The following is a 13,247-nucleotide window of genomic DNA, read 5'->3' on the forward strand; positions in this document are numbered from 1 at the left end:
GCAGGCACAGAGCCATCAGCCGCTTGGCAGGAGGTGGAGCCAGCATTGTATCAGGCAGGGCATGCTATCAACAACTACTCTCCCCCTACTCTCAACGCAAATGTCCCACTCATCCCACACTGACTCATTCAGACCTGTGGAGCCACCCAGCTCCTGTCACACACACGCAAGACCAGCAGAAACCAGATATGGTTAGACAAGAAAATAGACACTTTCTAAAAGTGCTATTTTCGAACCCAGAGTCCAAAAACCATCCACACCAACGGATGCGTAATTAAACCCCGAGTTCAGGGATACCAAACTCGAAATTGCACCATGCTCCCCGAGCCAGCTAGGATCATAGCGTTAATAATCCCGGCGGCCCATTCTAATCAATGGAGAGCAGGCTACCTCGCAATAGTGAAGAACGAAGATGGCGGTAATTCACTATTAGGACATGCCAACCTGGTCAGGCGTGTCCTACCTTATACTTCCAATGCACCCTGCCCGTGGGCCTACCATAGGGGTGACTAACATGAAGCCAAGGGAAGGTTGGGGCTGGCAAGTAGGTATACTTGCGCAGCCGGCGTGACAGCACTAGGCTGCACGTGGGTCTCGCAATGACCGACCCGTAGACCTTCTTTTACGAGGCCGCTCCTGTGGGTGGCAGAACACGTGCTGCAAGCCCACGAGCGGCATTTGTATTTACAAGCCCCGGCACTCCTGGTGCACTAGACTAGGGACTGACAGTAAACCAAATAGGCCAAACATGGATACAATAGATACATCAATTTAACATAGGGAGCACTTGCGCTGTGGCACTGATCAGCAGTGACACCGCGCCCAAAGCATATACCAGCAAAACATCGAAAACAGTAGAGGCAAAACAGAAAAAATGGAGGAGAGACTCAAGCCAATGATGTCAGGTCTAAGAGACAGAATGTAGAGCAAATCAATCATCCCCCCCCCCCGTCAAGATATCTGGGGTACATCCATTGTTCTTTTGCTCACCATACCATTCCGTTTAGACCCAGCCTTATGCAAATCAGTCATGACCCTGTGCCTCATGGGAACAGTCCAATCCGAACTGCCAAGCCAGGTCCTCCCTGGACCGGAAACAAGCATTCTGGGACCGGTTTCGGGGCATCACCCCTCAACAGCCAGGCTAGCTTGAAGCCAGTGGCACAGTGAGCCCAGGACCCATGTCGGGGCATACCCGGCGCATTTAGGGCGAGAAAGCAAAAGACACACAGATGATGGACGGAATGTGGAGCAAATCAAGCATTCATCCCCAGTCAAGGGACCTGGAATAAATCCATTGTTCTTTTGCTCACTATGCCACCCCAGTTTAGACCCAGCCATATGCAAATCAGTCTTGCCCCTGTGCCTCATGGGAACTGTCCAGCCAGCACACTGGATTCTGGCAGGTTTTGTACAGGGTACCTCTAAAGTGCCCTCTGGATGCATGTCATAATAAATCCCGTACTGGCAGCAGTACACATTTATTAAGACAAGATGTTTGATACCAAACGTCATGTATTTCAGTAAAGTCATCATGTAGCTGGGGAACCTGTTATGACCAGTGCCCAGTACATATACTTAAGATGGCTAGCCTTTTCACTGGTAATATCTAGAAATGGGACTAGCTATCACAGGGGCATATCTGCACATGCAAATATGTCCTCGTATGTATTATAATGCAGAGAGTATGCCATGTTGTGTTTCCACAAGGGTTTGCAACCTTTCACACATCCTGCAATGGCAGGCTGCATGAGGTTTGTGTGTGGATCACTTAGGGTGGCATTATACATGCTGCACCACCTAGGGACCGGACCCTCTTTAGTACCCATACCGTATGGACCAGGGTTACCATTTACTGGAGACTTACAGGAGTAGTAAAGTCCTTGCCAATTGGTGAACAATTGTGCATGTATTTGTTTCAGGGAAAGAAAACGGTTAGTGGGGCCTTCTTTAGCAGGGACCCAGTGCCCATCAGTCGAAAAACATCAGTATGAGTGGCAAAAAAAGGGGATGACTATGACAATAAAGGGCCACTTTCCTACACTTGTGTTGCACATGGCTTGTATTTTATCATTAACAGAGATGTATTGCCGTCATTCATGGCTAGTGATGTATAAACATATCACACATTATTAGTGTAAGTTGCTTTAAAAAATGAAGATTGAACTAGTTCTTTTATTTCAGGCTATAAACTGTCTCTCTAGAGAAAAGAAAACGTTTTAGTTAATGTCAAATAAAGATAGGCACTTATGAAAATAACTTTTTTTATGATCAGGTATCATATGAAATTACCTTGGAAAGGCGGAACTACTCAGTTATTATGATCATACGCACAATAAAGTGCTAAGAGTTGGTGCAGCATCAACATAAAGAATGGTCTGCACATCAATAAACCATAAAACAAATTTAAGCCCCTACATTTACCCATGAGGCACAACCTTGAAGAAGAATTCTCACTTCTCTCTGTAATCCATACTGGTAGAGATGCAGGAATATTAGTTGCATGAATTTAAACCTAACAAAGGACAAGCAGTTAAGGTAACATAAATGTTACGTGTCAAAAATCAGGGTAGTGGGCTTCTTACCTTTGATGTGACAGTTTTCATGTGTGAGAGAATGCAAATGACAAAAGAAAGTGAAGGTGAATTTGGGACCATTCCCCCTCACTCACTGTGACGTACCTCTGTGGCTTGCTGTTGGAGGTGTTTGGCCTCTCATAGATACGCCGAAGCGAGGCTCCCTTGGGTGTGGGATGAGAAAGTGGTCGTTCATTCTGGGCCAGCTCTTGTCGAGCAGTTGCTGTTTTTGCCACCTGGTTCAGATCCACCTTATAGGTAGAGGTGACAGCAGTGGCAAAGGAGACGCCAATCTAAGGAAAGAATTAATAGTCCTTTGAGGAATGGAACAAAGATCTGAGGGCACATATTATGATCAGGCACAGGTTTTTCCTTCTCTAGGTGGGTGAAATTAGGAAGACCAACACTCACCAGATTATTTAGGCACAAGCCCATATCAGCAACCTTGCCCCAATTCACAGGAACCACGTCAAAACAACGTTCTGGCTCCCATCCATAAACTCGCAGACAGTCCTGAGATCCACTATACAAGCAGCCACCATCAGGGTCAAACAACATACTCCTGGAATAGTGGCAAAGACAGAGAATCATTTCAAAATGATTCCTCATTTCATATTTTTTACATTATTCAGACACCAACAAAGTTGTTGCACACAAAGGACATTACATGGCATGAAACTATCATGGCACAAGGATATGGAAAAAATATGAACAAGTTACGTCTTTTAGTCGATTACATTTTGTGCAATTTTTAGCAAAATACTTCATGCTTGATTTAGAGTTTGTGGAAATGGAAAAAAACTGCTTCTGGGTGAAAAGGTTAAACCAGGACGTAAAGCACACAACCAAATTTCCTTCACCAATCATTTTCTATGATGGTAAGACTGTAACTGATTTACAAGCTATAATTTTTCCGGAAACAAAGATTGGCAAAGCTGTGACCTGGAGGTCCACCCATAGGTTTACTTGACATTATTGCCTAGATTCAGACTCCAGGGAAGACACTCAAGCAGGCCAAGCATTATTGAGATGATTGATACCATTTCCACACAAATAAGTAACTAAGCATACACAGTCTTTCTTTTCTTTTTTTAATGATTTTTATAGATTTTATAGAAACCAAACAAATGCAGGGTCAAAATTCTGCAGTGAGAGCCCATTTAGTGGGTGCTTTGGTTAAGTATGTAGCATTCCCGAAGTATACTCACCCACACATCGATATCAAAAGACTTTGACGGGGCTGTACAAATCTTGTTAAGATGATATATTGTCAGACGCAGTGCTTCCTGGGTTTGTCGGTCTTTGTAATCGCAGGTTAATGGCCTGCTCTTCTTGGGGTCACTTTCCATATATCTCTTGAAGGGAAAGCCCCCATTCTATTTGCACTGAAGGGTTTAGAATAATTGGAGTGTCTTCAGTTGGGGGTGAGAAGCATAAATGTTCTGACTTGGAGAAGTACTTTACCAAAGAGTTCCATCTCACTGAGAAAGTGAGCTTCATTTGAGGTCAATTATGTATTAAGAGCTCCATTGCTGGGGGTGCAACCGTTTATTAAACCAGCAGGTTTTAAGGGGGCATTCTCTTTTTTTCCAACCAGAGCAATGAAATGTTTTGCTGCCCCTAAGATATGCATTAGTAGTGCCAATCATGGTTGTTCCTTTTGTTTAATTGTACTTGCTTAGTGACCAGAACTGTGAGTGCTGGCATAGCACAGATCTGGAATCTTATTACGCCTTTGATATGTCCAAGTACTTCCTTCCAGCAGGTCTGGATGGGGCTGCTAGATCACCATATGTAGAGGAGGATCCTCTCCTACCCATCACACCTCAGCAAGATAATGACAGTAGGGAAGAGGAGATGTAGATGTACCTGTGTCATGTTCCACGTATACACTACCTTGTAGGCCAATTCTCTGTGTGTCACACATCTCCATATTTTGAGGATGACTGACCACAGAGTTCCTCAGGCATCATTTAAGAATAGACACTGCAGCTCCTCCATGCAAATCAGTTGATATGGCCATCTTCTTACTGGATCGCTGAGTTGTGAGACCTTAAAGATACTGGAGAACAGACCATTGGTGCCTGACCAGACTCTGAAAACCTTTTCAAAGTGTCTTAGCCTACAGACAGCCAGTATGTTAGAAGGTTGGATGGCCCAATTGCAGCTTGCAATATTTGAGGATATCAGTCCCCCCAGCCAAAACTCGGTCTTGCACTAGGTGAAAGGTTTTATGTAACTCTGATGGAAAAGGTGTAACAAGGTTCTGCACTCAACCATTGAAAAAAGTGGTCTCCTGTCATGGCTTGTGTGAAATCTGACTTGTGGTGTACTGGCGTGTTTGGTGACAGAAAGGTGGTCAGGCACCCCCTCTCCATTATGGATGCCATACCTCAAGAATAGTTCTCACAGGAGTTGCCAAGTGTTCGTTCCGGGTTGTACTGCTACTCCTAACCAGTCCCGCACTGAGTGACCAACTACTGATTACTGGCCCTTCCATAAAAAGTATGCTCCTTTTCATTTTCCCTTACCATGCATTTGGAGAGTATACGGATGAAGGCTGCCCCATAGCACAGGACTAGGTTAGAACATGTTAATACCACCATGGAGTCATTAACATATTTGTGGAGATATTTGGTCTCCCCCACCCCTTCTCATTTAAGTCACTTAGGCCTACTTTGTCCAGGACAGTGTTGAGTGACTCTTAGCTAATGAAACTGGATGCCTTCTCTGTATTCAGAGAAAGTAGATGAGCTGGGAGCCTTTTTCTACCCGCCCCCTCAATTAGGTGCACTAAAAGTCTGATGCTGTCACTGCCCTGTCTGTGCTTGATGAAATCAACCAGATCTAGATCATTCAGGCCAGCCATACTGTCCTCAAAACCTTTAGTCAACACCTTTATGAAGATCTTCACATCATATCAGCAGGGCAATGGGTATGTCCGAAGTCAACTGACTACAGCTTTCCTGGGTTTGGTTATCAATGTAATGCCCATTCATGGTTGAGTTAACTCCTGAAGGAATGTAAAGGTGTTGTACAGTTCCTAATGGCTTCCACACCTACAGCTGGAAGTTTTGAAGAAGAACACCAGAATGGTCCTGGTGATTTACCAATTTGCAGGATTTTAAAGACTTCTGTATTTCTAGTAGGCTAACTGGCTCTTCAAGACTCTTCTCTAACATGTGTCCTTAATCCTCTCGGCTCCCCATAGTAAAGTGTTAGGCAGAAGTACCTGAAAGTTTACTGCTTATCCTGTTTGCACATGGCACACATCACATAGGGTCGTAGTACCTTGGAGATGCGGATTTTGGCCATCTAAAAGCACTGTGCGCTATATAAAAGCACTACATTTACAGTCTACTAGCAGATGGGGAACTAATTTGTCCCTTTTGTCATAGTAGTGACAGCCTACCTTCAACAGTGCACTTCATGGTATGTTGGTTATGTAAGCCTTACGCAACACTGTGTTTTATCTGTGGTTTCTTACACTGGATGAATCCCTCTATTGTTCCTGGCCCACTTCTAGGCCAATTGCCATTTCTGTTATCTTAGCCTTAAAGGCATCCCAGATTGTGTCCGGATGTGGAAGACGCAGGGAGTACGAGTCCTGTGCTAGGAAGGGCCTGAAGAACGTTGCTATTTGTTCTGCTAGAGTTGCCCTACTGGCTGGATATAGCCGTGTTGATTCTCCGATGTGGTTTGCTGGGTGGTCGGTCCATCTATGACCAGGTCACTTCTTTTCAGGTATGGTCAAAGATCAAGATCCATTGTAGAAGCACACTGGGCAGGGTGTGAGAGATGAGTAGTCAGTCAGTGTGCATGTAGGAGGCGTGTGCCTGTGAATCTTAGAAGGCACCTCCGCCCCTACCAATCGGTGTATGGGTGCCTCACATATCTACCAGCCCAATGTCTGTCTCCCCCAACCCCTGGAGACATCTCATGCACCAGCGTATGATTTCCTATCCTTAGTCAGATAAGAATCCCACACCAGAGTGAAAAAGCCCCCCATCACTATGCCCGCATTTGCGTTCCTAACGTCTCTCTGATAAAAGATTCCAGAGCCATATTCAGTGCGCCAACACATGGGGCCTAAATACAGAGTGAGGTGTTACAGATGCATTGTCCACACCATGTCCTTTCTACCTTTGACCTTTTCCCTGCATATGTGTTTTGGCATCTTATTGCTACTCCTGCAATCTCCATGTTCGCTGAAGCCTAGTATTGATTTGGTTATATCAATACTGGGCTTGTTGTCTCTCATACATTCTAAACTGGTCTTGTTAAAGCAGGTATGTTTTTTGTAGAAAGACAATATCTGCTACTTGTTTGCTTATGTAATTTAAGTATTGAAACCATTTACTCAGGGAGATTAAACCTTTTGAATTAATGGACAGTAGCCTGAAGGCTGCCTTGTTGGTTTTTCCTCATATCCCCCCTTTACTGTTCAGCACCTCCACTGCCTTTCCACATCTTCTGTGATCCCTCCTCGCCCTCTGTAACATAGTGGGCATTAAAAAAGTTCCTCTGAACAGGGCAGCCCACCTCACTTCAGCCATCCTTTTTAATAATTTTGCTACTAGGAAAAGCTTCAACTACGTCATATCATCATCATTTAGCCCCCCTGACTACCGTTCAGGTTTACTCCACTCTTTGGGATGAATGTGAGTAGTCTCCAACCACATAGCATGATGCTTGCTAACCAAACTTCTCCTTTCTTATCCTAGACAAGGGCACTGTCACTCTGACTTAGCCCTATTACTCAAACAAAGGTTTTCCCCTACTATTGATGGTCCTGGTTCTATTTTATATAAAGTCTGGCTCTGCCCTCAATTAAGCTTTGAAGCCGTCCCCCTCCCTTCCGCACTCCATCCTTCAATTTACTTTTAGTGTTTACAAATAGGAGTCCTATTCGGGGTTCCCAGCATTGTTGGCGCCGAAGGGCCCAGTATCCTCCTCCTTCAGTACGTTGAACCTCTTCAGCTCCAGTTCCATGCCACTTCTTTCTCCTCCATTCAGGTTACGGCCAAGGCTGCTGCCAGCACGCTTAGTTTGGTCTCTTGGGGTCAATCGCAACAGAGTTGGTCTCACCAGGGGCATCCACCTCTCCTCCTGAAGGTTCCATTCTTCCTGGACTACAGGCATTCTGCCCGTACATCCGCACTCAGAGTGCCTGGGGCACTGCAGCTCAGACCCCCACTGTGTTGCTCTATAGGCCATCTCGGCATAATGTCTATGATCGCTCCGCCCCATAGTCACCACTTTAAAATGGCACCATTAACTGATAGTCATAAACATCAATACAGAGTAACAAGACGAATTGCGTTAGAGCATCTCACAACCACAAATATTGAATACCAGAAACTGTAGGCTCAAGCAAATATTAGTTAAGGGTAGGTTAAACTATTATACAGTTAGACCTAATGTCACTATCTTGATTGGACTATTGTTGAGGAATATATGATTAGATTTTATTGGTTTATTCTTGCCTAGGTAAATCTCTTGTGACATCTAACAGGTGTGAGCAATGCTCTCAGAATGGAGTAGATGGATTCATACAGAATATAAGAAGTACAATAGCTTGATTGATATGAAATTCAGAGACTATCTTTGGAACAAAAAAAGAGTGATTTCTCATCAGTACCTGAAGGAATGTTAAGTCTTATAAGAAGGACAGCTGATAGTTTGTAATTCCCGGACTCATATGAGTGAAGTAATTGCAACCAAGAAGGCAATCTTTCAAGATGGATACTGTAATGAATCCTTGTCAATGTGTTTGAACGAAGAGCCCATAATTTAGAGAGCATCACATTTTTCTCCCATGGAGGTGAAGGAGGGCAGACCTTACTTATGTTGAAGAAGGAGACTTGCATTGGACTTTTCCTGTCTGCCATTATCGTCGCAATGCGTACTTTGAAACCAGTAAATTGCAACTTTGCTTTAGCAGAATAAGGAAGTGTTATTTCTTCCAATCAATAGAAACCTCATTGATACCATGTACAAGATCTCTTCCTTTATTTAAGTGAGTTAGACATTCTTGATGGTCTTTTGCAGGTCTCTTAGGATATCCATGCAATCCTGTGGCAAATTTAAATGTTCACATTGTCTTGCCTTAGAAGCCATGCTGCCAAGTTCATTGATGTTGGCTTCAGATGACATATTTAGCCCTGTTGTCCTATCACAATGTGAGGTTTGCCCAGAAGTCTCTTGTGGCAGGCTAGAGACATTTGAAAGTAGTCTGTACACCAGAACTGACTCGGCCGCCATGGTGCAATTAGAGTTGCTTTAGAACTCCTTAATTTCAGAATCTCTTCCGGTATTAGAGGCATGGGACTAAAAGAGCATAGTAATGTTTCTCTGTAGTTCATCGAAAGAGCATTGCCCAGAGACCTTTGTTCCCATCTTCCGCAACTGAAGACTCAGCATTTTGCCATTAGAGCAGGGGCAAATATACTGATGGAAAACCTCTGGTAAGGAAGATTTCTTGTAATAGTGCATGGTGTATAACCCATTTGTGATTTTCTCCAAATAATCATTTGAGAAAATCTGTCCTTTGCTTTTGTTGCCCCCAAAAATGGCCTGCCTTCATAAATAGATTCCTGGCCATTAAGAACAACAAGATGTTCAGAGCTTTCAGCGACAGGTATCTTTTACCTAGTGCCAGTCTACCGGTTTAAGCAGTGCACCCTTGTCTGTTTGTACTATGATCCGATATGCTGTGAGAGACAACTGGAAAACTTTGAGTTCTTTGAGAGCTCCAAGAAGCTGGTGTGGTATGAAGTTACATTAAGGACTATTAGACCGGAACAGACAGATGTCCCAGGTAGGTATCCTATCCCAGTATAAAGGCATATGTTACAACTATCTGTGTATTTTTATTTATTTTTAAAAGTTTTCTATAGCACGAACATGACCACCGGGGATATCAGAGCGCGCTTTACAAGAAGTCACGGAAGGATACAGGGGTAAAAAGCAGATCAACCAAACAGAAAACAGTTATAACAGTCTTATAAAGCAAGGCACCCTAGGGAGCAATGGAAGCAATGAGTCCAGCCAGAAGTTTCTTCTTCCATAACGGTTATACTTCCTTGACAAAGGAAGTATAGGGATAAAGTCTATGTTGCGCACATGGTCACAACGGGTATCATAGCATATTATCAAGCGGAATGGAGTGGAGGTAATAGAGGACCGACAGATTGGCAAGACAGACTTAAGATACTCTGACCAACAGGGTGTCATCTAGCGACTTGGAGATACCATTACAGTGGTGAGAGTTTCTTCATCAGTATCAATTGGACTTCCTTTTTGAAAAGAGCAGTAGAGGGATTCAACCGGACTTCGGGGGGTAAGGCATTCCAAATCCTTGGGGCGATACCTGAGAAGGCTTGACAGTAAGTTTTCTTTTTGTTAAATTTTTGTGGTTTGAGCAGTAATGTGCTGGCACTTCTTGAGGATCTAGATCCACCGGAGAGCGCCAACGTTTGAGCAAGGTACAATGGGGTATTGAAATGAAAGGCTTTATGTGCCATACATGCAATTTTTAATTGAATCCTAGCTTCGTAAGGGAGCCAATTTAGGGATATCAGCTCAGGCGTGTCGTGATTCTATCTTTTCAAGCCAGTTACAAGCCTGGCAGCAGAATTGAGGGTAGTGCTGAGAGGGGCTGTCTTCACTCTAGGAAGGCCACAAAGGGTTGCACTATCATACTCAAGCTTAGAGTTTACTAGGGCTTGAACCGAAACCTTTAAGTCCGGTGAAGGGAGGAAAGGTTTAATTTTCCTTAAGAGGCTGAGTTGGAAGTTTGCTCCTTTGGTGAGTGTACTAATATGCTTCTGCATGTTCAGACTCTTGTCTAGCATTATTCCCAGTGAGCTTGTGGAATCAATGATGTGCGGTGTGCAATTTAGAGTGGTTAGTTGACTCATTCATTCTTCGATGACTGGAGACTGCTTGGGTGGTGCGATTTGGAGGAATTCAGTTTTAAGAGTGTTGAGCTTCAGATGGTTCCAAGTCAGCCAGCTTTGTGTTTTCAGTAAGATTGAATTGAGGGACCTGATGACCTTCAGGTACAGTTGGGTATAATCTGGATACATGTGATAGTGAATGCTGGATGATTTCAAGATTTCTGTTAAAGGCTCCATGAAAAGGTTGAAAAGAGTGGGTGAGAGTGCAGATCCCTGTGGAACCCTCAGGGTGACCGGTGAAGGATGAGACAGGGACTGGTTCACCTTGAAGCTGTGGGCCCTATTGTGGAGGAATGAAGAGAACCTGTTTAGTACAGGCCAAGAAAGCCCCATCCTGTGTTCCAAGAGGTCAATTAGGTTGTCATGTTTAACAGTATCAAAGGCTGATGAGAGGTCAAGGAGGATCAGTAGGCAAGAGTTGTTTTGATCTAGCAATCTAAGCGTGTTATCTAAAATATGAGTGAGAGCAGTTTCTGTGCTATGACCCTGGTGGAAACAGGATTGAAATTGGTCCAGGAGTCGGAATTGTTCAAGTGGTCGCAAAGGCGGACATGCACACATTTCTCCAGGAGCTTTGCCAACGTGGGAATGTTAGAAATTGGGCAAAAGTTGTATAGGTCAGAGGGGTCTGCGGACGGTTTCTTTAGAATAAGGGTAACCTGCCCAGATATTAGGCAGTCCGGAATGGCACTTTGCAGAAGTGAAGCATTGACAATCTTCGTCCAGAGTGGGATTAAGGAGGCTCTGATCTCAGGAAGAAGTTTGATGGCAAGGGGCCGTTGAAATGGTTAGATGGTTTCAGAGTAGCTAGCATTTTGCATATAGTATTTTCATCCAAAGTATTGAAAATGCTCCATGAGGGGTTGTTTGAGCTGACCGAACAGGACATCATTCGACCCAAAAGAAATTAGGGAGTTAGGAGGGGCGGTCGACAGGTGCTCCGAGGCTGAACGTAGTTCAGATTCGATCTTAGTAGTCTAATCAGAGAAAAATTCTTTACATTTGCACGATTAGGCTATAGGCTGCCTTGCTGATTGTGACAAATTAAGCTTGTCATCTCAGTTATTCTCCTTCGGAGTCCTTCAAGTATTGCTGTAGATGTCTCATGTGAAGTCTTGGGCTCTATACTATGCCATCGTCAAGCCTCTTTTAAAAAAGGCCTCCTTGGACCCGGGGATTCTGAAGAACTTTCGCCCCATTTCCCTTCTCCCCGCTCCAGCTAAGATGTTGGATGCTCATTTGAATTTCCATCTCAGCGCTTTCTTAGATAAGACCTGCCTGCTTGATCCATCTCAGCATGGCTTCCGTAAGGCGCATAGTACTGAGTCAGCCCTTACAGTGGTGGTCAATAATATCTGCGCCAAGGTCGATAGTGGTCAGACTACTCTTCTGATCCTACTCGACCTTACGGCAGCGTTTGACACCCTGTCCCCTACCATTCTGGCCTCCCGCCTCAGTGAGACGGGGGTGAAGGGTCGGGCTCTCAGCCTCCTCACTTCCTTCCTCAACCATCGGGAGCAAAGAGTCAAACTGGGTGACTTCCTTTCCAACGCCATGCCTTTGCAATGTGGGGTACCGCAGGGCTCTGCTTTGAGTCCCACATTGTTCAACATTTACGTGGCGTGGCCCCTCTTGCTAGGCTGGTTAGATCTTTTGGACTGGAAGTGCTCTTGTACGCCGATGAAACCCAGATTATGGTCTCCTTGTCCCATTCTGTCGAGACCACGGCCCTAAACTTCCGAAATTGTATGGAAGCAGTGGCGGGCTGGATGGCCTCGAACTTTCTTAAACTTAATGGGAGAAAACGGAGATCTTGGTCTTCGGGGGCAATAAGGAGATTTGGTCAGATGAGTGGTGGCCTCAGACACTTGGATCTTGTCCCCAGCCCTCCCTCACCGTCCGTAATTTGGGAGTTATATTTGACACCTCACTTGCTTTTGATAAGCAAGTAAGCAGAACCGTTTCAACCTGCTGCGGGGTCCTAAGGATACTTAGAAAACTTACCCTTTACCTCTCCCCTGATGCCCGGAAACAGGTCGCAGTCGCCCTGCTATCCTCGCGACTGGACTACTGCAATGCTTTATACCTTGGCATGAGCACCAAATTGCTCCATCGCCTGCAGGTCGTCCAGAACCAGGTAGCAAGATTCGTTGTCAATGCCCCCAGACGCTCTTCAGGGACTAGGATCAGGAATAGTCTTCACTGGCTTCCGGTGCATGCCAGAATTACATTTAAAATCCTAACCATCACTCACAAGGCTCTTCACGGTGCTGGTGCGGAGGGCATTAGGACCCTAGTGTCGAACTATATCCCAGGCAGAGCACTGCGCTCCTCGGGTCAGTATTTGTTAACTATTCCCCGAATCGCTAAAGCGAGATGGGGTGGTAAGGCCTTCTCTTCTTTAGCCCCCAGACTTTGGAATGAGCTCCCTTTGGAACTCCGGGGCCAGGATTCCCTGCTGCTCTTCTGAAAGGGCCTGAAAACTTTGCTCTTTACTGAAGCCTACTCTTAGGTCTCCTCTCCCTGTTACTTATATCAGTATCTGGCTTTTATTCCATCTTTTGCGCCTTGACGCCTCTGGGCAAAGTAGCGCTTACACAAATCACCATTCAATCAATCAATCAATCAAAGCATAAAGCCACTGAGCCCACAAGGAATGAAATCCGACTGCCTGTTGGATTTGGACACTTTCAGAGTGGTTGATACTGGA

General features: G+C 44.8%; 1 protein-coding gene across 3 annotated transcripts in view; it reads right to left on the bottom strand.

Moving 5' to 3' along the window:
- Nucleotides 1-13,247, bottom strand: part of KATNB1 (katanin regulatory subunit B1) — a 633,244-nt gene that overhangs the window by 369,362 nt on the left and 250,635 nt on the right. For all 3 annotated transcript variants that reach the window (XM_086945006.1, XM_086945005.1, XM_086945004.1), the window contains exons 12-13: nucleotides 2,988-3,138; nucleotides 2,682-2,869 (exon numbers count right to left, since the gene is read on the bottom strand). In XM_086945006.1, the coding sequence (XP_086801132.1) occupies nucleotides 2,682-2,869; nucleotides 2,988-3,138 (339 nt within the window). The remainder of the gene's footprint in view (nucleotides 1-2,681; nucleotides 2,870-2,987; nucleotides 3,139-13,247) is intronic.

Source organism: Lissotriton vulgaris, chromosome 12, assembly GCF_964263255.1.
Source record: "Lissotriton vulgaris chromosome 12, aLisVul1.2, whole genome shotgun sequence".
NCBI lineage: Eukaryota > Metazoa > Chordata > Amphibia > Caudata > Salamandridae > Lissotriton > Lissotriton vulgaris.